At 49.1% G+C, this 27,773-nt stretch overlaps 1 protein-coding gene across 1 annotated transcript in view; it reads right to left on the reverse strand.

Annotated features, from left to right (window-relative positions):
- The window catches only part of HSF2BP (heat shock transcription factor 2 binding protein), a 159,643-nt gene that overhangs the window by 29,362 nt on the left and 102,508 nt on the right, over nt 1–27,773 (reverse strand). The window contains exons 3-5 of the mRNA XM_069760382.1: nt 10,346–10,428; nt 8,585–8,734; nt 2,674–2,803 (exon numbers count right to left, since the gene is read on the reverse strand). Of these exons, the coding sequence (XP_069616483.1) occupies nt 2,674–2,803; nt 8,585–8,734; nt 10,346–10,428 (363 nt within the window). The remainder of the gene's footprint in view (nt 1–2,673; nt 2,804–8,584; nt 8,735–10,345; nt 10,429–27,773) is intronic.

Genomic DNA, 27,773 nt, shown 5'->3' on the forward strand with positions numbered 1-27,773 from the left:
TCGCAGAGGTGCTCTGCGCTGAAAGCCCAAAATGATATGGTTATGCTGGGACTTATAGTTCCACAAGTGTTTGTTGTGTTTACTTATACGGGGGGCTTATTGGGTTAGTCAAAGAGCTAGGTGGGAATTGGCTAACCACACATGCACCACCCATCCATAGGGGGTGGTTACAACCATATAATGTGACTGAGGTCCGGTCACATGATCAGAGAGTATGGACCTGAGTGGTCAGAGTGTGAGTTCCTGTATAGCCTGTGTGTTGGAAGGTCCTGGAGTGGACTGGATTCCTGAAAGCACATGGTGAGGCTATGGACTGAAGGTCTGTGTTGGAAGGTCCCGGGTGGGGATGAACTTCTGGAAGAGCACGTAGTGAGACCTTAGGCCTGGTGGCCTGGGTGTTGGATGAACGTCCTGAATAGCACCCGGACAGGCCACATGTGTGCGCAGAGCCTGGGACGGCCCTACACTGTGAAAGACACCGTCATGTTGAGGACCTTGGATTGACGAGGAGTCAGCCTGTGGAGCAGGAGCTCCTGAGAGGTAACCCCGGGTAAGGGGAAAGGACTATGTGCCCTGACAAAGGACAGTTACTGAACTGCGCGGTCACCCGGTGACTGGTGAGTGCTTTGTAAGCCGTACGTGATGAAGGAATGGACTAGGTGTAAGCCGGTGATGTGTAACTTGGCTTACGGTGCAGTTTATGACACTTAAATAAACCATATGGACTGTTTGTGTGAAAACCCGTGCCTGACTACGTTCATCCGCTGCCAAGCGAGTGTCCCCCAACCCACGCCGGTAGCGCTAGCTCACACAGGATGAAAACAGGAGGCTTGTTTCTTGGCAAAGTCCATGCGGGTTTATTTAGCTCATAAGCAACAACACAAGGTAAATGTCCTTCAGAGCAGGCAGAACAACAACAACATGTCCTTAGCCAGGTTCTACTCCCTCCGGCCAGTGGGCACGCAGGCTGGGCAATGTCCACCACACAGGCTCGGTCTGGAGGACACAGGAGGGTTCTCCCGCTCTGCAAACACACCTGATTACAGGCAACACCCAGGAGGAGACATGGTGGCCGGTTCCCACCAAGCCTGGCCCCGAAAATGGAGGATTAACCCCTCCGAACATGAAATGCTGGAACAAAACTTCCAAGCCCACATCACAGAAAATACACCTTTCTGTGATGCATTTCTCCTCCTGTGATACATTCAGGGACCCTGTCATAATAGTAACATAGTTAGCAAGGCCGAAAAAAGCCACGTGTCCATCCAGTTCAGCCTATATTCCATCATAATAAACCCCCAGATCTACGTCCTTCTACAGAACCTAATAATTGTATGATACAATATTGTTCTGCTCCAGGAAGACATCCAGGCCTCTCTTGAACCCCTCGACTGAGTTCGCCATCACCACCTCCTCAGGCAAGCAATTCCAGATTCTCACTGCCCTAACAATAAAGAATCCTCTTCTATGTTGGTGGAAAAACCTTCTCTCCTCCAGACGCAAAGAATGCCCCCTTGTGCCCGTCACCTTCCTTGGTATAAACAGATCCTCAGCGAGATATTTGTATTGTCCCCTTATATACTTATACATGGTTATTAGATCGCCCCTCAGTCGTCTTTTTTTCTAGACTAAATAATCCTAATTTCGCTAATCTATCTGGGTATTGTAGTTCTCCCATCCCCTTTATTAATTTTGTTGCCCTCCTTTGTACTCTCTCTAGTTCCATTATATCCTTCCTGAGCACCGGTGCCCAAAACTGGACACAGTACTCCATGTGCGGTCTAACTAGGGATTTGTACAGAGGCAGTATAATGCTCTCATCATGTGTATCCAGACCTCTTTTAATGCACCCCATGATCCTGTTTGCCTTGGCAGCTGCTGCCTGGCACTGGCTGCTCCAGGTAAGTTTATCATTAACTAGGATCCCCAAGTCCTTCTCCCTGTCAGATTTACCCAGTGGTTTCCCGTTCAGTGTGTAATGGTGATATTGATTCCTTCTTCCCATGTGCCGAGCCAGCTGCACCGCCAGTGCTCACCTCAATGGCATCCGAGCCAGCTGCACCTGCCAGTGCTCAACTCAATGGCAGCCGAGCCAGCTGCACCTGCCAGTGCTCATCTCTCCGTCAGCCTATCCTGTCTGCACCTCCAGTTCCTGTCATCTTCTCTGTCTCCTGCATCTGTTGGACATTCCCCTGGGCCACTCCAGCTATCCTTTCCTAGTGGTCAGCCACATCTACCCAAAGTCAGTCCTGGAGTAGCACCTGGATCACCTCCCTTGTCTCTCCCCGGACCTTGGTGTCGTTAGCTGCTGTATGTCCGTGGTTGGATTGGGTGAGGCTGCTAGTCACGCCGCACCAGGTCTTCCTTGGGCTTTGGCATAGTGGTTCTACCACCCAACCCGTTACATTACCATGGGGAACAGCTGGGCCCGCTCTTGTGTTTGAGTGAAGTGACACTTTCCGCTATTGCTCATTTGATGCAGAAAACCCAGGTCTGTTCGTTATTTGGTTGCTAGGGATCTCAGGCTCTGGACCACCTCAAATCTGACCCCTCATACACATCCACCATGTTTCCAGATTTGAGTAGTGGGATTGGAAGAATGATCACTGTCTGCACCATCACTGAGAGCTCGGCTGGAACAATCTGTGGCCAGGGCTGGTCACATACACTCACTTGTGATGGTCCCTGCCAGGCCCAGGACAAAGCGGCTCTCCTCCGTGTCCTCATCTGGGTTCACAGCGAGAGACTCGACAAAGCTGCTGACAGTCTGTCCAGCCAAGGAGAAGAACTCTGCAGACTTATCCTGCCAGAAGAATAAAGGGAGAAAGACGTCCACAAAAAAGACTGAAGAACGGGCCCAAGTCCTGCACACACACCGTATATTCCCAGAGGAAGAACAGATGAGCCGGGGCAGCAGAGGCTAAAGCAGAACTTCTCACACAGCCCCCATACACAGAAGGAGCGGCCCCCATACACAGACGACGCGGCCCCCATACACAGACGACGCGGCTCCCGTACACAGAAGACGCTGCCCCCGTACACAGAAGACGCTGCCCCCGTACACAGAAGGAGCGGCCCCCATACACAGAAGACGCTGCCCCCGTACACAGAAGGAGCGGCCCCCATACACAGAAGACGCTGCCCCATACACAGAAGAGGCGGCCCCCATACACAGAAGACGCTGCCCCCGTACACAGAAGAGGCGGCCCCCGTACACAGAAGACGCTGCCCCCATACACAGAAGACGCGGCCCCCATACACAGAAGACGCGGCCCCCATACACAGAAGACGCTGCCCCCATACACAGAAGACGCGGCCCCCATACACAGAAGACGCGGCCCCCATACACAGAAGACGCGGCCCCCATACACAGACGACGCGGCCCCCATACACAGACGACGCGGCCCCCATACACAGAAGAGGCGGCCCCCATACACAGAAGAGGCGGCCCCCCTACACAGAAGACGCTGCCCCCATACACAGAAGAGGCGGCCCCCATACACAGAAGACGCTGCCCCCATACACAGAAGAGGCGGCCCCCCTACACAGAAGACGCTGCCCCCATACACAGAAGAGGCGGCCCCCATACACAGAAGACGCTGCCCCCATACACAGAAGAGGCTGCCCCCGTACACAGAAGACGCTGCCCCCGTACACAGAAGAGGCGGCCCCCATACACAGAAGAGGCGGCCCCCATACACAGAAGACGCGGCCCCCATACACAGAAGACGCGGCCCCCATACACAGAAGACGCGGCCCCCATACACAGAAGACGCGGCCCCCATACACAGAAGACGCTGCCCCCATACACAGAAGACGCTGCCCCCATACACAGACTACGCGGCCCCATACACAGAAGAGGCTGCCCCCATACACAGAAGAGGCTGCCCCCATACACAGAAGACGCGGCCCCCATACACAGAAGACGCGGCCCCCATACACAGAAGACGCTGCCCCCGTACACAGAAGACGCTGCCCCCGTACACAGAAGACGCTGCCCCCGTACACAGAAGACGCTGCCCCCGTACACAGAAGGAGCGGCCCCCGTACACAGAAGACGCTGCCCCATACACAGAAGAGGCGGCCCCCATACACAGAAGAGGCGGCCCCCATACACAGAAGAGGCGGCCCCCATACACAGAAGAGGCGGCCCCCATACACAGAAGAGGCGGCCCCCATACACAGAAGACGCGGCCCCCATACACAGAAGAGGCGGCCCCCATACACAGAAGACGCGGCCCCCATACACAGAAGAGGCGGCCCCCATACACAGAAGACGCGGCCCCCATACACAGAAGACGCGGCCCCCATACACAGAAGAGGCGGCCCCCATACACAGAAGAGGCGGCCCCCATACACAGAAGAGGCGGCCCCCATACACAGAAGAGGCGGCCCCCATACACAGAAGAGGCGGCCCCCATACACAGAAGAGGCGGCCCCCATACACAGAAGACGCTGCCCCCATACACAGAAGACGCTGCCCCCATACACAGACTACGCGGCCCCATACACAGAAGAGGCTGCCCCCATACACAGAAGAGGCTGCCCCCATACACAGAAGAGGCGGCCCCCATACACAGAAGACGCGGCCCCCATACACAGAAGACGCTGCCCCCATACACAGAAGACGCTGCCCCCGTACACAGAAGACGCTGCCCCCGTACACAGAAGACGCTGCCCCCGTACACAGAAGGAGCGGCCCCCATACACAGAAGACGCTGCCCCATACACAGAAGAGGCGGCCCCCATACACAGAAGAGGCGGCCCCCATACACAGAAGACGCGGCCCCCATACACAGAAGAGGCGGCCCCCATACACAGAAGAGGCGGCCCCCATACACAGAAGACGCTGCCCCCATACACAGAAGAGGCGGCCCCCATACACAGAAGAGGCGGCCCCCATACACAGAAGAGGCGGCCCCCATACACAGAAGAGGCGGCCCCCATACACAGAAGAGGCGGCCCCCATACACAGAAGAGGCGGCCCCCATACACAGAAGAGGCGGCCCCCATACACAGAAGACGCTGCCCCCATACACAGAAGACGCTGCCCCCATACATATACATCCCCAGTGTCTGTTGGACCTAGCCAAAGAGACGTGGGAACAGGAGACTACTCTCCATGAAAGAGTAATAGAGCACATGGCGAGTGTGCAGGATCGGATCAGGGCGGTGATGCCTATACATCTAGTGGATGCCTAGGAAGCGCAGAGCTGAGCCATATATTAGAAAGGTCAAGGTCAGCTCCTTTCAAACAAGGGGATCGGGTATCAGTCTTAGTACCCACAGCAGAAAGTAAGCTTATTGCCAAGTGGCAAGGACCATATGGAGTCTGGGAAAAGGATGGGGAGAATTACAGAATATACCATCCCAGGAAGAGAAAACCATAACAATTGTATCATGTAAATCTGCTAAAAGCATGGAAAGATCGGGAGTGTTTGTTTGCGGATGCAACTCTGGTAGTATTGTCTGTGGACCCTCTGACACCGGCCCGGGAGACACTCTCAACAGCAGCGAAGAGAGGCTTGGAAGTTGGTGCAGCAGAATACCAATGTATCCTCAGAACTAGTCAGACATCTAAGATCCAACATGACATTGTCACCGAACCTCGGGTAAGGGTACGAATGAAACCACCCCGTGTGCCAGAGGCCGGAAGCCAAGCCATCGCAGGTGAGGTAAAACAAATGCTCCAGCTAGGAGTTATTGAGAAATCCCGGAGTAAGTGGGCTAGTCCACCTTTATCCAATGCCCCAGGTGGTAGAGCTGATTGAAAGACTGGGTCAGTACTTCACCATGCTCGATCTCACCAAGCGTTACTGGCAGGTGCCTCTGACAGAGTCATCTAAAGAAAAGACTGCCTTCATATGTCGTATTGCCTTTTGGGTTACATGGAGCCCGGGCCATGTTTCAGAGGCTGATGGACATAGATTGAGCTCCATCAGAAGTATGTGTCAGCGTATCTGGATGATATCATCATTAGTACACATTGGCATACCCACTTGTCCCAGGTGCAAGTGGTAGTGGATTATCTCAGAGCAGCGGGCTCGACAGTGTACCCAAAAAAAATATGCAATAGGCTTCAAAGAAGCCCGGTATGTAATTGGTCCTGGGGTTATCAAACCCAAATAAAATCGAAGCCATTCAAAACTGTCCCTGGCCTCTCACTACAAAACATGTACGAGCGTTCCTAGGTATCATAGGATATTATAGACGGTTTGTACCTAATTTTGCTGGTAGATCGGAACCACTGACAGATTTATTAAAGGGACAAAGTCAGTCATGGTCCAGTGGACTCATCAGGCAGATGATGCCTTCCAGTCCATGAAGTTGGCGCTGTGCAGACTCCTACTTGAGTAGGAAACTTACTCCGACAGAATTTTTTTTTAGCATAGTGGAGAATGAGTGCTTGGCCATTAAGTGGGCCTTGGAGTCCCTACGCTATTGTGTGCTTGGGCGAGAGTTTCGTTTGGTAATGGACCATTCACCCTTGGTCTGGATGAAAAATGCCAAGGAAAGGAATGCTCGAGTCACCAGATGGTTCCTGTCACTGCAAAATTCTAGTTTTTCTGTGGAACATCGAGAGGGAAAGTCGCAAGGGAATGCAGATGTCATGTCATGGCCCCCTGTATGGTGATAGTTGTTCAACCCCACAAGCTTAAACAGAAGGGGTTATGTGAGACAGTGAGGGGAATGACAAGCGAGGGCCGTCACATGTCCCCCTAGGATGCGCATAGAGACATAATGAACATTATGATAACATTGTGATTAAAGCTATGGTTACAATGTATCATAAGAGTGAGTGTAAACTTGATCGAGTTATTTGACCAGGTCAGATTTAGGGAGACCTGGCGTAGGCTTTAATTTTTGGAGAGACCTATAGGATTGATAGTGGAATGGGTCTCTTCCTCCATTCCGGGTTTTTGGAGTGGCCCATGTCCACGATTCCCATTTAAACTTTCAGTTTAGGTCTGGGCGTGTCAAGTTTTTGGTTTGCAAACAACAGAGTAGGAAGTTTAATGCAGGACACGTCTGTGTGAGTCTGAACACAGGTCAGAGAAAACAAAGCTACTGATGCACCCACGAGAGATAGTGTTGTAGTTGTAAGGAGGAAGAGCAGGCTGCGGGCACCTCTACTGTGCCGGGTCTGGAACTGTCGAGGCTGCGTCCCAGGTTGTCCGGGGGAAAGAATATGAAAAAAGACAGACCACTTCATCCGGAAGCAGGACAAACAGAAACGAATGCGCAGCGACAGACAGTTTCCCACCGGCAGAGGCAGAGCAGGAGAGTGTGCAGGGTTCTCCGGGTTCCAGGCAACAGCTCAGCAACGGACTGCGGCTGACGCCACACGAGCACTGCACTGGGACTGTGAGCAGAGACAGGGCAGTGGGCTCAGTTAAGTTTGGGGCCGCACTCGTGCATACAAGTGTGGGCCGTGTACAGGACCCCGCACTGCGATCCTCCTTGCTGACCAGCACATCAGAGACCTCACTTGATATTGGGGTTTTTGCAGCACCCTTGAATTTGGCTGCATTAGTTTATGGACTAGGGGCCCAACGGGTGATACCAGAGACCGCCCTTTGCCACCAGAAGACGGACTGCGAGCTGTGGAGCCTTCCTCTGAGGACCTTTCATCAACTGTTGCTGGAACTACAAACCTCATCGGATCATCCGCGGCTGAGGAAACCATGAACACAATAAGTATATTGAGTGGACTGTCATCACGTTGTTGTCGTTTGCCAGTTAACTGTTCATCTCCCTGCGAGGAGCATTCTTACTGTTAAATTAAATTGTTATCCCTTGCTCTGCCTTTCTTGCGTCACTGCATCCCACAACCTGCTTACTCTTGGCGTAGTCGGCAGGATGCAGTTCACGAGTGCAGAAGTGGCAGACAAGGTGGTCATGGGTGCCCCAAGGACCAGCTTGTCTTTTGGGGGCCATGCTCAGCCATCTCCCAGAGTTTACAGGGAGCAACTCGCTGCTATGGGACTGGACCATAGCAAACAGTTCTTTGGTCTTCTTTCTTTCCTCCATGCTCAATGTGGTCACACAAGGACAGAGGACAGGTTGAGTCAACTTTAATCCATGTCAACTGGCTGCAAGTGTGATTTAGTTATTGCCAACATCTGTTAGGTGCCACAGGTAAGTTACAGGTGTTGTTAATTACACTAATTACAGAAGCATCACATGATTTTCCGAACAGTGCCAATACTTTTGTCCACCCCCTTTTTTATGTTTGCTGTGGAATTATATCCAATTTGGCTGTAGGACAATTCTTTTTGTGTTTTTTCACTTAAGATAAATTAAATGAAGATAATAATACCAAATAATTTATGTTTGCAATCATTTTCAGGAAGAAACTGAGTATTATCTGACAGAATTGCAGGGGTGTCAATACTTTTGGCCATGACTGTATTCTGCACCGTCCTCTCCGTGGTGATTAGCCGCCGAGTCACCGACACTAATGTTGTGTTATAGCCCACCCTCTCCCCAGATGGAGACATTATCATGGTGAGTTTAGGGATCTCCAAAATAACCAGGTTGGGAAGATGTGGTGTTGAACTTCCTTACTTTCTCCAGCTCTCACCATTCCCAGGATGCTCTTCACCGTCTCCTCCCTATTAGACACTCCCCACAGGAGTGTGCAGATCGTAGAGCCCATCTGTGTACAAAAGGCGACCTGCTGGATGGACCGCTCCTGGAGCGCAGAGACCTGGAGCAGCAGAGACAGATTCTCCTGCACAGAGACAGACAGCAAATCATCAAAAGCTAAGTTCTACACTCACCCCACACCGGAAACCGTGTCCTGCTACTCACCCCACACTGGACACGGGGTCCTGCCACTCACCCCACACTGGACACTGTGTCCTGCCACTCACACCACCAAGGAAACCGTGTCCTACCACTTACCCTACAGTGAACACGGGGTCCTGCCACTCACACCACCAAGGAAACCGTGTCCTGCCACTCACCAACACACTGGGCACTGTGTCCTGCCACTTACCCCACAGTGGACACGGGGTCATGCCACTCACCGCACACTGGAAACCGTGTCCTACCACTTACCCCACAGTGGACACGGGGTCCTGCCACTCACACCACCAAGGAAACCGTGTCCTGCCACTCACCAACACACTGGACATGGTGTCCTGCCACTCACCCCACACCGGAAACCGAGTCCTGCCACTCACCCTACACTGGATACCGTGTCCTAGTGCTCATCCCACACCGGAAACCTGGTCCTAGTGCTCACTCCACACTGGATACGGTCACACTGGATACGGTGTCCTGCCACTCACCCCACACTGGACATGGTGTCCTGCCGCTCACCCCACAGCAGATACTTTGTCATGCCACTCATCCCACACCAGAAACCGAGTCCTGCCGCTCACCCCACACTCAACATGGTGTCCTGACACTCACCCCACACTGGACATGGTGTCCTGCCGCTCAGCCCACACTGGACACTGTGTCCTAGTGCTCATCCCACACCTGACAATGTGTTCTGACGCTCATCACACAGATAACACCATGTCTTGTTTCTCACCCCACAACAGAAATCATGTCCTGCTGCTGTCACACACGTGGATCGTGGACCAAGTGTGCGATGAGCTGGGCTTACCCAGAAGGGGCGGAGCTAAGTGGTGACCTGGTTTTTCACTAGAGCTCCTGATGGAGGAGTTAAGCTTGCGCTGCAGGTAGCGCCTAGGTACCACTCCTGGGCAGTCCCTGGTACTGCAGAAGCTGACCCCAAGGATCAGGATCACAGTCACAGACACGGACTCGAAGTCACTAGCAGGACAGCATTTGGATACTAGTATAACAGACATCGGAACCAGTACAGACAGTACGGATTTTGGATCACTAGCCAGGACAGACACTGGTGATAGTTCAGACAACATAAGATTCATAAACAGGTTCAGACAATATGGGACTTAATGACAGGCAACATACTAATCGCACACACTAAGTACAGAAACTATAGTGGTTGCTCAGGCACCTTGCTACTGGGGAGGGTGCCTTATATAACCGATTCTTCCCAGCTATTGACTTGGGGCATTTCCAAAGTGCGCGAGCTGCCCCTTTTAGAAATGAGAAGTGTGCATGCTGCTGGGAGACCTGTGTGGCGTGCGTAGGCCCAGAGAAGCAGGAAGCCACAACAGGTAACGGGAACACAGCTGCACAGCCAAGGTGGTATGTCGACGTGCCTGTCGGGAGCGGGACCACGCAGGGATGCCGGCATTGGCGTTACAGACACCATGTTACCTCACACCGGATGACGTGTCCAGCTGCTGACCCCACTCCTAACACCGAGCCTGCCACCCACTTTTTCAGGGTGTACACTTACTTCTTTAGTTCTTAGACATTCAGTCTGAGTTGCCTGTAAACGAGCCTTGATATGTTCATAGTCCAGTTCTCTCTCTTCTAGAGCTAATGAGAAACAGAATCAGCAAGTGAGAAGCCAAAAGACAAGTTCAGAGACGGGTGCAAAACCAAGACAGGAGAGAAGCCAAAATAAAGAGCAGCAACGGGTGCAATACCTACATGGGGGGAGCTAAAATATAAACAAGGGTGAAGCCAAAATACAGGTACACTAATGGGCACAAAACCTAGACAAAATAGAGAGGTCAATATACAGATTCAGCACAGAGTGAGATACTGAAAGAGTAGGGACAACCCCAAAGAAACAGGCAGAAAACCGCTCACCGCTATCAGAGTCAGCCCCCCTTTTACAAAAACAGGAATAAGACCCCTCACCACTACAAGAGACAGGACACTCTACTAGAGAAACAGAAAGGAGACCCTTCACCACCACCAGAGAGACAGGACACCCCTACTACAGAAACAGGAAGAAGACCTCTGACCACTACTAGAGACAGGACACCCCTACTACAGAAACAGGAAGAAGACCTCTGACCACTACTAGAGACAGGACACTCTACTAGAGAAACAGGAAGAAGACGCTTCACCACCACCAGAGAGACAAGACACTCCTACTACAGAAACAGGAAGAAGACGCTTCACCACCACCAGAGAAACAGGACACCCCTACTGCAGAAACAGGAAGGAGACGCTTCACCACCACCAGAGAGACAGGACACTCTACTAGAGAAACAGGAAGAAGACGCTTCACCACCACCAGAGAGACAAGACACTCCTACTACAGAAACAGGAAGGAGACCCTTCACCACCACCAGAGAGACAGGAAACCCCTACTACAGAAACAGGAAGAAGACGCTTCACCACCACCAGAGAAACAGGACACCCCTACTGCAGAAACAGGAAGGAGACGCTTCAGCACCACCAAAGAAACAGGACACCCCTACTACAGAAACAGGCAAAAGACCTCTCACCACTACAAGAGACACGACACTCTACTAGAGAAACAGGAAGGAGACCCTTCACCACCACCAGAGAGACAGGACACCCCTACTACAGAAACAGGAAGAAGACCTCTGACCACTACTAGAGACAGGACACTCTACTAGAGAAACAGGAAGAAGACGCTTCACCACCACCAGAGAGACAGGAAACCCCTACTACAGAAACAGGAAGAAGACGCTTCACCACCACCAAAGAAACAGGACACCCCTACTGCAGAAACAGGAAGGAGACGTTTCACCACCAAAGAAACAGGACACCCCTACTACAGAAACAGGCAAAAGACCTCTCACTACTACTACAGACAGGACACTCTACTAGAGAAACAGGAAGGAGACCCTTCACCACCACCAAAGAAACAGGACACCCCTACCACAGAAACAGGCAAAAGACCTCTCACCACTACAAGAGACAGGAAACCCCAATTAGAGAAACAGGAAGAAGACGCTTCATCACCACCAGAAATACAGGACACCCCTACTACAGAAACAGGAAGAAGATGCTTCACCACCACCAGAGAAACAGGACACCCCTACCACAGAAACAGGCAAAAGACCTCTCACCACTACAAGAGACAGGACACTCTACTAGAGAAACAGGAAGAAGACCCTAAACCACCACCAGAGAGACAAGACACTCCTACTACAGAAACAGGAAGAAGACCCTAAACCACCACCAGGGAGACAGAAAACTCTACTACAGAAACAGGAAGAAGACGCTTCACCACCAACAAAGAAACAGGACACCCCTACTACAGAAACAGGCAAAAGACCTCTCACCACTACTAGAGACAGGACACCCCTACTACAGAAACAGGAAGAAGACCCTAAACCACCACCAGGGAGACAGAAAACTCTACTACAGAAACAGGAAGAAGACGCTTCACCACCAACAAAGAAACAGGACACCCCTACTACAGAAACAGGCAAAAGACCTCTCACTACTACAAGAGACAGGACACTCTACTAGAGAAACAGGAAAGAGACCCTTCACCACCACCAGAGAAACAGGACACCCCTACTACAGAAACAGGAAGAAGACCTCTGACCACTACTAGAGACAGGACACTCTACTAGAGAAACAGGAAGAAGACTATTCACCACCACCAGAGAGACAAGACACTCCTACTACAGAAACAGGAAGAAGATGCTTCACCACCATCAAAGAAACAGGACACCCCTACTGCAGAAACAGGAAGAAGACGCTTCACCACCACCAAAGAAACAGGACACCCCTACTACAAAAACAGGCAAAAGACCTCTCACTACTACTACAGACAGGACACTCTACTAGAGAAACAGGAAGAAGACGCTTCACCACCACCAGAGAAACAGGACACCCCAACTAGAGAAACAGGAAGAAGACGCTTCATCACCACCAGAAATACAGGACACCCCTACTACAGAAACAGGAAGAAGATGCTTCACCACCACCAGAGAAACAGGACACCCCTACCACAGAAACAGGCAAAAGACCTCTCACTACTACTACAGACAGGACACTCTACTAGAGAAACAGGAAGAAGACGCTTCAACACCATCAAAGAAACAGGACACCCCTACTACAGAAACAGGCAAAAGACCTCTCACCACTACAAGAGACAGGACACCCCAACTAGAGAAACAGGAAGAAGACGCTTCATCACCACCAGAAAGACAGGACACCCCTACTGCAGAAACAGGAAGAAGATGCTTCACCACCAGAGAAAAAGGACACCCCTACTGCAGAAACAGGCAAAAGACCTCTCACCACTACAAGAGACAGGACACTCTACTAGAGAAACAGGAAGAAGACCCTAAACCACCACCAGAGAGACAAGACACTCCTACTACAGAAACAGGAAGAAGACCCTAAACCACCACCAGGGAGACAGAAAACTCTACTACAGAAACAGGAAGAAGACGCTTCACCACCAACAAAGAAACAGGACACCCCTACTACAGAAACAGGCAAAAGACCTCTCACCACTACTAGAGACAGGACACTCTACTAGAGAAACAGGAAAGAGACCCTTCACCACCACCACCAGAGAAACAGGACACCCCTACTACAGAAACAGGAAGAAGACCTCTGACCACTACTAGAGACAGGACACTCTACTAGAGAAACAGGAAGAAGACGATTCACCACCACCAGAGAGACAGGACACCCCTACTGCAGAAACAGGAAGAAGACGCTTCACCACCACCAAAGAAACAGGACACCCCTACTACAAAAACAGGCAAAAGACCTCTCACTACTACTACAGACAGGACACTCTACTAGAGAAACAGGAAGGAGACCCTTCACCACCACCAGAGAGACAAGACACTCCTACTACAGAAACAGGAAGAAGACGCTTCACCACCATCAAAGAAACAGGACACCCCTACTACAGAAACAGGAAGAAGACGCTTCACCACCACCAGAGAGACAGGACACTCCTATTACAGAAACAGGAAGAAGACGCTTCACCACCACCAGAGAGACAGGACACTCCTATTACAGAAACAGGAAGAAGATGCTTCACCACCACCAAAGAAACAGGACACCCCTACTGCAGAAACAGGAAGAAGACGCTTCACCATCACCAAAGAAACAGGACACCCCTACTACAGAAACAGGCAAAAGACCTCTCACTACTACAGACAGGACACTCTACTAGAGAAACAGGAAGAAGACGCTTCACCGCCATCAAAGAAACAGGACACCCCTACCACAGAAACAGGCAAAAGACCTCTCACCACTACAAGAGACAGGACACCCCAACTAGAGAAACAGGAAGAAGACGCTTCATCACCACCAGAAATACAGGACACCCCTACTACAGAAACAGGAAGAAGATGCTTCACCACCACCAGAGAAACAGGACACCCCTACCACAGAAACAGGCAAAAGACCTCTCACTACTACTACAGACAGGACACTCTACTAGAGAAACAGGAAGAAGACGCTTCATCACCACCAGAAAGACAGGACACCCCTACTACAGAAACAGGCAAAAGACCTCTCACCACTACAAGAGACAGGACACTCTACTAGAGAAACAGGAAAGAGAACCTTCACCACCACCAGAGAGACAAGACACTCCTACTACAGAAACAGGAAGAAGACTGTTGTGACCACAGGAGGGAGCTCTGCCACAGAATTCACAAGTGGTACTTCGGCTGATTCTCTCTGTGAGCTTCTGTTGGTGGAGGGAAGTGGTACTGCGGCTTCTGAGTTTCCTCCCTCAGGTGATCTGGTGAGGTCGTTAGGTGCTTCTCTACTTAACTCCACCTAATGCTTTGATCCTGGCTTCCTGTCAATGTTCCAGTGTTGGACTTGCTTTTTCCTGGATCATTCCTGTGGCCTGCTGCTCTGCATAGCTAAGTTCTTCTTTGCTATTTGTTTGCTATTTTTTCTGTCCAGCTTGTCTAATTTGTTGCTGGAAGCTCTGGGACGCAAAGGGTGTACCTCCGTGCCGTTAGTTCGGTACGGAGGGTCTTTTTGCCCCCTTTGCGTGGTTTTCTTTAGGGTTTTGTGTAGACCGCAAAGTTACCTTTTCTATCCTCGATCTGTTAAGAAAGTCGGGCCTCACTTTGCTGAATCTATTTCATCTCTACGTTTGTCTTTTTCATCTTAATTCACAGTCATTATATGTGGGGGGCTGCCTTTTCCTTTGGGGTATTTCTCTGACGCAAGGTAGGCTTATTTTCTATCTTCAGGCTAGTTACGGTAGTTTCTCAGGCTGTGCCGAGTTGCCTAGGCAGAGTTAGGCGCAATCCACGGCTGCCTCTAGTGTTTGGAGAGGATTAGGGATTGCGGTCTGCAGAGTTCCCACGTCTCAGAGCTCGTTCTATGATTTTGGGTTATTGTCAGATCACTGTATGTGCTCTGACCGCTATGTCCATTGTAGTACTGAATTGCCTATCATAACAGAAGACGCTTCACCACCACCAGAGAAACAGGACACCCCTACTATAGTAACAGGCAAAAGACCTCTCACCACTACTGGAGACAGGACACTCTACTAGAGAAACAGGAAGACGCTTCACCACCATCAAAGAAACAGGACACCCCTACTACAGAAACAGGCACTACAAGAGACAGGACACCCCAATTAGAGAAACAGGAAGGAGACCCTTCATCACCACCAGAAAGACAAGACACTCCTACTATAGGGTCAGGTAGAATATCCATCACCAAAACAAAAGAAAGACACAAAAACTAGAGAAAAAGGCATAAACTCCTCAGCTCCACCAGAAACAGTACAATCCTATTATAGAAACAGGTAGGAGACCCTTCACCACCACCAGGGAGTCAGGACATCCCTTCTACAGAAAAGGGCAGAAGAACCCTCACCACCACTAGTGAGACAGTACACCAATACTAGCTAAAGAGGCAGAAGGCCCCTCACCACTACTAAAAACAGGACACACTATTAGAGAAACAGGCAGGAGACCCCTCACCACTACCAGCTAAAGAAAACAGGACTGACTGGGAAAAAAACTGAAATTTTAGATATGAAGGATAAACACCGTGCACATATACCGTGCTCTCTAAGTACACACTGCGATAGATTCTATAGTCATCTTTAATTTATAACCCCCACTAGCTAACGGTTTCAGAAATATTTCTCAGTTAAAGAAAATCCCTACTAGAGAAAAAGTCAGAAGACCCCCCACCACTACCAGAGACACAACACCAGTAATAGAGATATAGGAAAATAGGATGAAGACCCATCACCACCAGGGAAATAGGATAACACTAATAGAGCATCAATAAAAAGACCACTCACCACCAGAGAGATAGGACACCCCTATTAGAAAAGAGGCAAAATATCCCTCAACACCACCAGAGACAGGATACCCCTACTACAAAAAGAAAGAAGCTCTCACTTCCACTAGAGATAGAACACCCCTACTAGGGGAAAGGACAAAAGACTCCTCACCACCATCACCAGAGACAAGACACCCCTACTAGGGAAACAGGTGGAAGACTTCTCACCACCAACACCAGCACAACAGACAGGACACCACTACTAAAAAACAGGTAGAAGATCCCTCAAAACCACCAGAGAGAGGCCATCCCTGCTACAAAAACAAGCAGAAGACCACTCACCACAACCAGAGAGTCAGGACACCCCACTAGAGAAAAAGGCAGAAGACCTCTGACCACTACACAAACAGGACCTCTACTAGAAATTATGCAGAAGACCCCATACCACCAACAAGGGCAGACATGACACCACTACTAAAGAAAAAGGCAGAAAACCCCTCACCACCACCAGAGAGGGAACACGCCTTCTACGGAAACAAGATGAAGACCCCTCACCACCACCAAATGACACCCATACTATAGAAAGAGGTAGGAGACCACTCATCATTACAGGGGAGACAGAACACCCCTACTATGGAAACAGGCAGGATATCTATCACCACCACCAGAAAGACAGTGCACCTCTACTAGAGAAACAGGTAGGTGTCATGATATGTACTTTTGCCCTGTCCTGTATTTGAATAATATGCCATTTGATGTATGTAACTGTTCTCTGGTTTCTATTAGCTGTAATTTATGTATTTTCTTGGCTGGGAGTTCACCTGTAACAATGTCTCCTTCCCCCAATACTTGCAGCCCTAAGCTATAATGTAATTAAGCTTTGTCAACATCACTAGTGGAGGAATAGCCATTCTTCCTCACAGCAGGTGGCTAGTCAAATGTACATATTACATAGACTACGTGGAGCCCACCAGTCTAGAATCTTCTGGTGGACCTAACCATTGAATAGAAGGTGTGACCCCTACCCCCCTTCATGGGCGGATCCCAGGAGCTCAGACAATCCATTCTTATTTTGAGATCAGATGTGAGTTGATCCTTGAAGGAGAAGGAGTGGGGATTCTTAGCTGAGGCAAGACCCCATGTCCATCTGTGACTGCGGAAGCGAACGGGGCGAGACTTGAGCTGAGGACATATCTCGTCGTTCGTGAGATTGTTTTGGGATCCCTGGGACTAATTGTGGACTATTGCTTTGTTACCTGGCACAAGGATTATCGGGAGGTGCCCCCGAACCTGTTCCATTGGACTAATTGTGGACTCTGTAGATCTACCTGCATGTGTTGTTCCAGCGTTCTTGATAATAAATCTGTGGAATCATCCCTTGGCCTGTTGTCCCTTCTTGCTCTGCCGTACACCCCGTCACAGTAGGAAACTCCTCCACACCACTAGGGAGACAGGAAAAGCTAACCAGAGAAATAGGCAGAAAACCCCTCACAAATGCCAGAGACAGAACTCCCTACTAGAGAAACAGAAAGAAGACCCTTCACCACCAGAGACAGGATCGCTACTGAGAAACAGGAAAATGACCATTCACCACAACTATAGAAACAGGCAGAAGACCCCTTACCACCACCAGAAACAGGACACCCCTATTAGAGAAACAGGACCCATCTCCACTACCAGAGTCACCACTACTAAGGACATGAGCAGAAGACCTCTCACCACCTCCAGATAGACAGGACACCTTTACTAGGGAAGCAAGAAAAAGACTCCTCACCACCACCAGAGACAGGACAACCCTACTAGAGAAACAGGCAGAAGACCTCTCTCCACCACCAGAGATATGACACCTCTACTAGAAGCCCCTCACCACCTCCATGGAGACAGGACACTCCTGCTAGAGAAACAGGCAGAGGAGTGTGTATGTGGCTGTGAAGGAGAAGTGTGTGTGTGTATATGGAGAAGCAGTGTGTATGTGTGGAGGGGCTTTGTGTGTGGAGGAAAGGTGTGTGTATGTGCGCAGCTACAACCACTCTGCCTGGAGGTGGCCGACTTGTGCTTAGTTGCTTTGCAGCACACATTGACTCCCTCAGGCAACCTTTGGTGGAGAACAAAATCGCTTCTTTGGGGATCATCTTAAGTTTGTGGTTTTCAAGGAGGCCTGCAAACGTTATTTTCAGTTACGTCCTCACTCCTTGAGTACTGAGGAGCAACAGATCGAAATTTCTCTTCTCCATGGTGACCCTCAAGCCTGGGCATTTTCTCCGGGCATTTTCTCTCCCATCTGATTCCCAGTTTTTCAGATGGTAAAGGAAGTTTTTCAGGCTCTGGGTATTATCTATGACGACTCTGACCGTGTCTCTCTGGCTGAATCTATCTACATCAGCTTCAGAAGGGAAACCGGCCAGCAGAGGAGTATTGCTCAGAGTTCTGTAGGTAGTCTATGGATATTAAGTGGAAGGACCTCATGCTCCGTAGTCAGTTCTGTAAGGGGCTTTTTCAGAGGGTAAAGGATGCCTTTGTTCTGCATGAGACCCTGGTTTCCCTGGAGGCAGCTATCTCTTTAGCTATCCAACTGGACCACCGTCTATGTGAGAGACATAAAAAGACACCTCAATTTTCAGGGGCTCAGAGGTCAATGGAACCTAGTGCTGAGTCTACCGAGGAACCCATACAGCTGGGGGGCAACTCATTTTACTTGTCCTCCTGCAGTTCGGCACAAAGAGGGTGTGTGTCTTTTTCTGTGGTAAGAAGGGTCCTTTTGTTGGTACCTGTCCATCCATTTGTAACAGCAAACAACCACTGGAAAACTAAGGAGCCCAGGTTGTGGGAGGATAGCAACCTGGGTGTACATATTTCCTCTGTGGGTAGGTCACAATTCTTTTTACTGGCCAAGATCTATTTTGGCGAAAGTGGAGTGGTTATTTCAGTCATTTTGGACAGTGGATTAATCTGATTGATGCCAGGTTCTTCCAGGAACAGGATCTCAATGTGAGGGCGATCTCTTAAAGTGAGATCAATATGATTGCTTGTACCTGACCAAATATAAGCTCAGTGCGCGCTTAGAGGCTAAGAATGTATCAGATACACAGACAGATACAAACTCCTCTCTCAGCAAAGTTGGTACCCAATTGAACTTTATTCTTCTGAACAAAGGAAGATACTAGAAACAGGAAATGGGGGAGGTCGCACAACTTCTGAACAGTTAGTGTCACTCTGATTGGCTCATTCCAACTTCACTTCCAGCTTCACTTTGATATATGGTATCCAGTCCAGTGTCTTCACTCCTCCATTCTAGATTCCGTGCTGCTGATCAGGAAATAGACTCCATCTTGCTACACCATATCTGAACTGACTTATATAAGGTTTAATAAGATTTCATTAGCCGTTTTCTCCTTCACATCAATCCTCATAAATTGTCTAAACATATAGCTATAATCGTTATTGATTCTGCACCTTTGAGCCAGGAGTATTTTACTCAGGTCGTTTGAGAGTTACGTCTGAGGTAGGGGCCATGCAGTCGGAATCAATCGATTGGTATCTGCTAGAGGGCTTGCCCTCTCCTGTGGTTCTTGGACTACCTGGAGATTGACCAGTCCCGTGGGGGACTGGCAGACTCGGGACGTACTAAGGTGGAGTGAGTACTGTCATAGACACTGTTTGGGCTCCTGTTGACACCAGGTCTCTGCCAGAATACCTGTCTGACTTTGAGGATGTATTCTCAGAAAAAGGGGTGTCAAGAACTTCTTCCTCATCGTCCATATGGTAGCGACATTCATTTAATTTCTGGATTCCAGTGACCCATGCCATGAGGACTGTGAAGGAAACCGGTTCCTTCCACGACACCAATCCGTGACGTAACTACCAGGCACGGCTCTCCGGGGCCCCCTTTGTCTCTCAGGTCAATAAGGTAACTGCACCTAGAGCAAATTGCATTACTGCTGCACAAGGTGGCTCTTTTAGTTAAAAACACTTGGGGGGTGACAGGTTCCCTTTAATTAGTTGTTTTAAACATTTTTGTTAATAAAAAATTGTTTTATTCTATTACCTTTTGCGTCACTTCCTACCTTATTAGGTGAACGTTGCTAATTGTGTATAATTGAAGTGCTAGCGCCATTTATATGTCGGATCATGGGATGAACTTGTTTTTATTATGGAATAAATGGCGCTCTAATAACAAATAATAATAATTTGTAGCTGTCATCACTGATCTGCCTGTGTCGGCAGGTAACACTGTCATATTGGTGGACAGATCCAGCATGACGGCCCATTTCATTACGCCACCTGTTTTACCGAATGCAAAGACTTCGGTGCAAATTTTTAGTAAAGAAATGGTGAAATTACACGGGATTCCATCTGATATTGTTTACTTCCAAATTGTGGAAAGCATTTTGTGCTCGTTTAGCAATTCAGCTTTCACCGCAGTCTAATGGGCAGAATCCTGGGACGTATCTTAGCACTTTGTGTCCAGGAATCAGCAGGTTGGCTTCTTCATTACCTCCAGCGGAGTTTGCTGTGAATAAACATTGTCATGAATCTTCTCGTAAGTCCCCGTTCTTCCGGGTGTACGGTTTTCATCCTCAGGTCTGCTCCTTCAGTAGGAATCGTTCTTCAGCAGTACCTGAGGAGGAACGCTCTTCTTCATCCATTACATCAGTGTGACAAGGTGTTCTTAATAATTTGAGGATGGGTCCAAATATAAGAGTGCGGCTGACTGGAAATGCTCGCTGGGTCCGGACCTGTGTGTCGGTGACTTGGTGTGGTCGTCCTCGAACATTAAGCTGAAGTTTCCATCTTGGAGACTGGGACCCAGGTTCATCGGCCCCTATAAGATAGTTGCAGCATTAAACCAGTAGTGTTTTGCTTTACCACCCACTTTGAAGATTCATGTGTCTCACAGATCACTTCCTCCACCACCACCTTTCCTAGTCATTGTTGATGTTACTCTACATTTCCAGAGAGAATAGATTATCAATTCTCGCTTTGAACGCCGGTCTAACCCTAAGGTACGGTCCTAAGGAGAAAAGGTGGGTACCAGCGTCTGATGGACACGCAATCAGGTTGGTCTGGTCTTTTCACACTTCCCATCCAGATAATCTCCCTTTAAGGAGAGGGGGCCTGACACAGGGATACCATGACAGAGAGGGGTCAGAGGATAGCGGCGTTTGGTTACACAAGATCCTGGATGGATAAGAACTGCTTCACTATCCTATTAAACAATGCTCCTTGCTCTGTCATTGCAAGGGTTAATCAGCTGAGCTGAACTCCTGGAGCTCCATCCAGAATTGTCTCAGCTGTTCTGTGTTGGCCACTCCCCTCCGGTATATATGCTGCCACTGACATGTCAGAGTTGCCAGTGATAATGGTTTTACTTCCTGGTTTAGAGTTGAAGCAGTTCAGTGTTTGGAGTCGGTATTTAGAGAGTTTATCAGGAGATTGTTGTGTGGAGTTGTTTGTGTGCCATCCTCTCACATTTGGTCTGTGCCTTCTATTCCTTCCTCGTTTCCCAATCTGTTGTTTTGTGAGTGTACTTCTAGGATTCCAGTTTTCTTTCATTACTGTCTGTTAATCCCTTCTGTCTGTACGGTTTTCCAATACACTTTGGCCTCACATCTCTGGGATGGGGAGGGAACAGCTAAGGGTAAAAGGGACTCTGTCACCCCAAAAACGGCCTATAAACTAAGGCCACCAGTATCAGGGGCTTATCTCCAGGATTCTGTAATGCTGTAGATAAGCCCCCGATGTATCCTGAAAGATGAGAAAAACAGGTTAGATTATACTCACCCAGGGGGTGGTCCGGTCTGATGGGCGTTGCGGTCCGGTCCGGGTCCTCCCATCTTCTTACGATGCAGTCCTCTTCTTCTCTTCACACTGCGGCTCCAGAGTACTGATCTGTCCTGTTGAGCGCAGAGCAAAGTACTGCAGTGCGCAGGCGCTGGGCCTCTCTGACCTTTCCCGCAGTACTTTGCTCTGCGCTCAACAGGGAGGATAAAGTACGCCCGCGCCAGAGCCGCAGTGTGAAGAGAAGAAGAGGACGTCATCGCATGAAGATAGGAGGACCCAGACCGCGACGCCCATCGGACCTGACCGCCCCTGGGTGAGTATAATCTAACCTCTTTTTCTCATCTTTCAGGTGACATCGGGGGCTTATCTACAGTATTACAGAATGCATTACAGAATGCGATAAGCCCCTGATGCCGGTGGCCGCAGTTTATAGGCCATTTTTGGCGTGACAGATTCCCTTTTAGAGCATAGCAAGGTACGAGACCTCGGCATCTCCACCATATGGCTGACAGAGATAGCCTGTCCCTAGTTGGAGGGATCAGGTAGGTGCCAACAGTCCAGTTTGTTCATAGTTTTTTCTGCACCCGCTAAACCATTTGCACATGATTTTTGTATTCTACACTATCCTTTGCTTTAAAAAAAAAAAATTAGGAATAAAGGTTTTTTAATTTTTAACAAGGAAGCTGGATAATCTTTCTGTCATGCAGCTGCAGTGCAGTACAGCGCAACCTCCACCAGGGGGAGCCTGGTAGTGAAGCCAGACTGCACACACAGAGCAACTGAACAGACGCCACCTAGTGGCGAGAGCGAGGTCAGGAAAATCAAGTCAGAGCACAACAGTACAAACGGATTCAGACAGAACGGATAGTCAGGATATAGCAAGGGATCAGTAAACCAGGACGGGCAAAATACGGTACAATAGTGACAAACTGAAACAGAGTCAAAGAGCCAAGCCAAGATATCATAACCAGGGAGTCAAGCAGATAAACAGACAGACAAAGAGACACTGGGAAAGGGCAGGCGGGGGGATAACAGACACAGGACAAGTCAGGGTTCAGTAGGACAAACCAAGGGCTTCCAGAGTCAGGTTCACACGCCAAAGACAGAGCTATAGCTGACACCACCCTCAGGATACCTGGGAGCTAAATAGCAAACCCGAGTCCAGAATGAGGCAGATCAAAGTTAACCCTTGACATGATCCACCCAGAGAAAAGGCAGACAGAACTAAACTCCGGAACGGATCATGACAGTACCCTCCTCTCAAGGGGGGGCCACCGGACCCCCAGGTTTCCCAGGATAACGTGCATGAAATGCACGGACCAATCGATCAGCATGGACAGATCGCGCCGGGACCCAAGATCGATCCTCAGGACCATAACCCCTCCAATGGACCAAATACTGAAGGGAACTACGGACCATGCGAGAATCCACGATCCGTTCTACTTCAAACTCGGTCTGACCATTCACAGAGACAGGAGGCGGAGGGGATGGAGGCCCAGTGGAAGATGGTACAAAGGACTTAAGAAGGGATTTATGGAACACATTGGGGATCCGAAGTGACTGAGGAAGGCGTAAACGAAAAGCAACTGGATTGACCACCTCAATGACCTCGTAAGGACCAATAAACCTGGGACCAAGCTTAGCAGAAGGAATCTTTAGACGAATGTTCTTGGTAGACAACCACACTTTATCTCCTACCAGGAATATAGGTCCTACAGACCGTCGCTTATCAGCAAAAAGTTTATGTTTGCCCTGAGCCTCCCCAATGTTCTTCTGGACCTCCCTCCACACCTCCCCCAACCGTTGCACTGCCGTATCAGCCCCTGGACATCCTGAATCCAGCCTAGAAAATTCACCAAAATGGGGATGAAAACCGTACTTACAGAAGAATGGAGAGGTGCCCGTGGACTGGTTAATCCGATTATTAGATGCAAATTCAGCCACGGGCAACGAAGAACACCAATCATCCTGCTGAGACGTAGCAAGACACCTCAAAATCTGTTCAAGTGACTGATTGGTCCTCTCAGTCTGCCCGTTGGTCTCAGGATGGTAAGCAGAGGAGAAGGTCAAACAAATACCCAATCTCTTACAAAATGCCCTCCAAAAATTTGGACACAAATTGAACCCCTCTATCAGAAACCACATTCAAAGGCACACCATGCAGCCGTACAACATGCTTAACAAATAATCTAGATAGTGTCTCAGCATTAGGCAATCCCGCCAGAGGTACAAAATGTGCTTGCTTGCTAAATCTGTCAACCACTACCCAGATTACAGTTTTGCCATTGGAAGGAGGGAGATCAGTGATAAAATCCATGGACAAATGAGTCCAAGGTCTATCTGGAATTGACAATGGCACCAATTCCCCGGCCGGCCGGTTATGGTAGCTCTTAGCACGGGCACAGGTATCACAAGCAGACACAAACACAGTGATATCAGAGGTCATGGAGGGCCACCAAAACAGCCTAGCAACAGCTTTTCGGGTGGCAGAGATCCCCGGGTGACCACTAAGAGCAGAATCGTGGAACTCCTGGAGAATCCTCAATCGGTACTGAACTGGGACAAAAAGCTTATTGTCAGGCAAAGAGGGAGGAGCAAGAGACTGAGCCTTACGAATCTCCTGCTCCAATTCAGAGGATACCCCCGCAACAACCACCCCATGCTGAAGAATGGAGGAAGGAGGTTCGGGGGGTGATATCGGATCAAAACTGCGAGATAAGGCATCAGCCTTGACATTCTTGGAACCAGGCCGAAAGGTGATAGAAAAATGAAGACGAGAGAAAAACAGCGACCACCTAGCCTGTCTAGGAGTTAACCGTTTGGCGGTTTCAATATAAGACATAGTAACATAGTAACATAGTTAGTAAGGCCGAAAAAAGACATTTGTCCATCCAGTTCAGCCTATATTCCATCATAATAAATACCCAGATCTAGGTCAGTAACCACCGTGATCCGATGAACCGCCCCCTCCAAAAAATGCCTCCATTCCTCAAAAGCCAATTTTATGGCCAATAACTCCCGGTTCACAACATCATAGTTCCTCTCGGCAGAAGAAAACTTACGGGAGAAAAAGGCACATGGTCTCAAGTTGGTCAAAGTAACGGGTCCCTGAGACAACACCGCCCCTACTCCCACCTCTGATGCATCCACCTCTACAATAAATGGTTTAGATGGATCGGGCTGAACCAACACAGGAGCAGACATAAAACATTTTTTTAAAGTAATAAATGCTTCAACTGCCAAGGATGACCAAACTTTGAGATCAGCCCCTTTGCAAGTGAGATCGGTGAGTGGGTTGACTACCTGAGAAAACCCTTTGATGAATTTTCGGTAATAATTGGCGAAACCCAGAAAACGCTGCAACCCCTTGAGGTCTCTGGGTTGCACCCAAACAACAATGGCCTGTACCTTTCCGGGATCCATCCGAAACCCATTGGCAGAAAGGATGATCCCCAGAAAAGAAAGCTCCTGGACACAAAACAAACATTTCTCTGGTTTAGCGAACAGAGAATTTCCCCGCGACCTGTGAAGAACAGCACGTAAATGACCAATGTGAGATTCCTTGTCAGGCGAGAAAACAAGGATATCATCCAGGTATACAACCATAAAGCGCCCGATAAAATCAGAAAACACATCATTCATGAAGTTCTGAAACACCGCGGGCGCGTTTGTGAGACCAAAGGGCATGACCAAATTTTCAAATAGACCCTCAGAGGTGAGAAATGCCGTTTTCCACTCATCCCCTTCCTGAATGCGGATAAGATTATATGCTCCCCTAAGATTGAGTTTGGAAAACCACTTAGCCCCAGACAATTGGTTATAAAGATCAGGAATAACTGGGAGAGGGTAGGTATTTCTCACCGTAATTTTATTTAGTTCCTGGAAATCGAGGCATGGGCGTAAACCACCATCTTTCTTCTTTACAAAGAAAAAACCCGCGGCCACAGGTGAGACAGAGGGACGGATGTGACCTTTGCGTAAACTATCAGAGATATAGTTTTTTATAGCAGTACGTTCCGGGCCAGAAAGATTGTACAAACGGGCTTTGGGCAATTTAGAACCCGGAATAAGGTTAATGGTACAATCATAAGGACGATGGGGTGGTAAGACCTCAGCCTCTTTTTCGGAGAACACATCACCAAAGTCCTTTAGGTACTCCGGAATACCCTCCGGACTAGTGGTGGACACAAACACAGTAGAAAGACAACCATTGAAACAATTAGGACCCCATTTAACAATATCACGGGATCCCCAGTCTATAACAGGATTATGTCTCTGCAGCCATGGGAACCCCAGCACCAGTCCCGCAGGAAGATTATTCATAACATAACATGAAATTCGTTCCTGGTGCAAAGAACCCACCTTGAGGAGGAACTCCTCAGAGACAAATTTAAGGACATTTTGAGCCAACGGTGTCTTATCAATGGCAACGATATGGATCGGAGTCTATAGTCTAACTGTCCCTAACTTTAACTTGGACACCAGACTATAGTCAATGAAGTTCATGGAAGATCCACAGTCCACAAATGCTGAAGTGGATGCAAAGACACCTCCATAACACAGTTCCACCTCTAACAAAACTTTTTGAAATGACGAAAATGGTACCTGTGAGTCTGGATGACCTCCTAGACCATCACCCAGACTCGGCAGCTTGTTAGACGATGGACAAGAGGGGCAGTCCTTCTTCCAATGTCCCGGATCTCCACAGTAAAAACATAGTTTCCCATCAAGTCGCCGTTTCCTCTCCTTGAAATTGATGGCACCAACTTCCATAGTCTCCTTGAATGACATCACCTCAGACTTGGCAGGCAAAGCAGAAATCTCACGCTGGATAATTCTTCTCTCCTGTAACCTTCGGTCCATACGAATGGCCTGAGTCATGGCCTCTACCAGGGAACTGGGTGGCGTATGAAGGGCCAGCGCGTCCTTGAGATGATCAGAAAGTCCTCTCTCAAACAGGCGCTTCAGAGCAGAGTCACCCCAAGACACCTCAACAGCCCACCGCCTAAACTCAGAACAGTACTGTTCAGCAGTGAGTTCATTCTGGGAGAGACTCATGATCATGTCCTCTGCTACCCTGACCCGGTCCGGTTCGTCATAAATCAGTCCCAAAGCCTCAAAGAATTTGTCCACAGACACACGTTCAGGGGCAGAAGCAGGTAAAGAGAAGGCCCATGACTGAGGTCCCTCCCGCAGTAAAGAAATAATTATCCCCACTCGCCGACTCTCATTACCACAAGATCTAGGTCTAAGAGAAAAAAAAAAGCTTGCAACTCTCCTTAAAAGTAAAAAATCTCTCCCTCTCCCCAGAGAAGGTATCTGGGAGCTTGACTGTAGGTTCAGGAGAGTGCAAAGAGACATCAACAGTGTCAGATAGTTTAAAGCCAGTCTGCAATAATTTAACTGTGTCTGAAAGCTCCCTTTGCAGGTGGTTATGAGAAGAGGACAAGGCCCTCTGTTCCACAAACAGGTCTTGTATCATAACAGTCAAGCTATCCATTTAATCTGCCAAGGTATGTAGCGGATCCATAGCAAACAGAGCAGAGAAAAAAAAATGCAGAAATCGCTTTAAATGTGTTGGTCAGCTATAATGTCATGCAGCTGCAGTGCAGTACAGCGCAACCTCCACCAGGGGGAGCCTGGTAGTGAAGCCAGACTGCACACACACAGAGCAACTGAACAGACGCCACCTAGTGGCGAGAGCAAGGTCAGGAAAACCAAGTCAGAGCACAACAGTACAAACGGATTCAGACAGAACGGATAGTCAGGATATAGCAAGGGATCAGTAAACCAGGACGGGCAAAATACGGTACAATAGTGACAAACTGAAACAGAGTCAAAGAGCCAAGCCAAGATATCATAACCAGGGAGTC

The sequence above is a fragment of the Ranitomeya imitator genome, chromosome 3 (assembly GCF_032444005.1).
Source record: "Ranitomeya imitator isolate aRanImi1 chromosome 3, aRanImi1.pri, whole genome shotgun sequence".
Classification (NCBI taxonomy): Eukaryota; Metazoa; Chordata; class Amphibia; order Anura; family Dendrobatidae; genus Ranitomeya; species Ranitomeya imitator.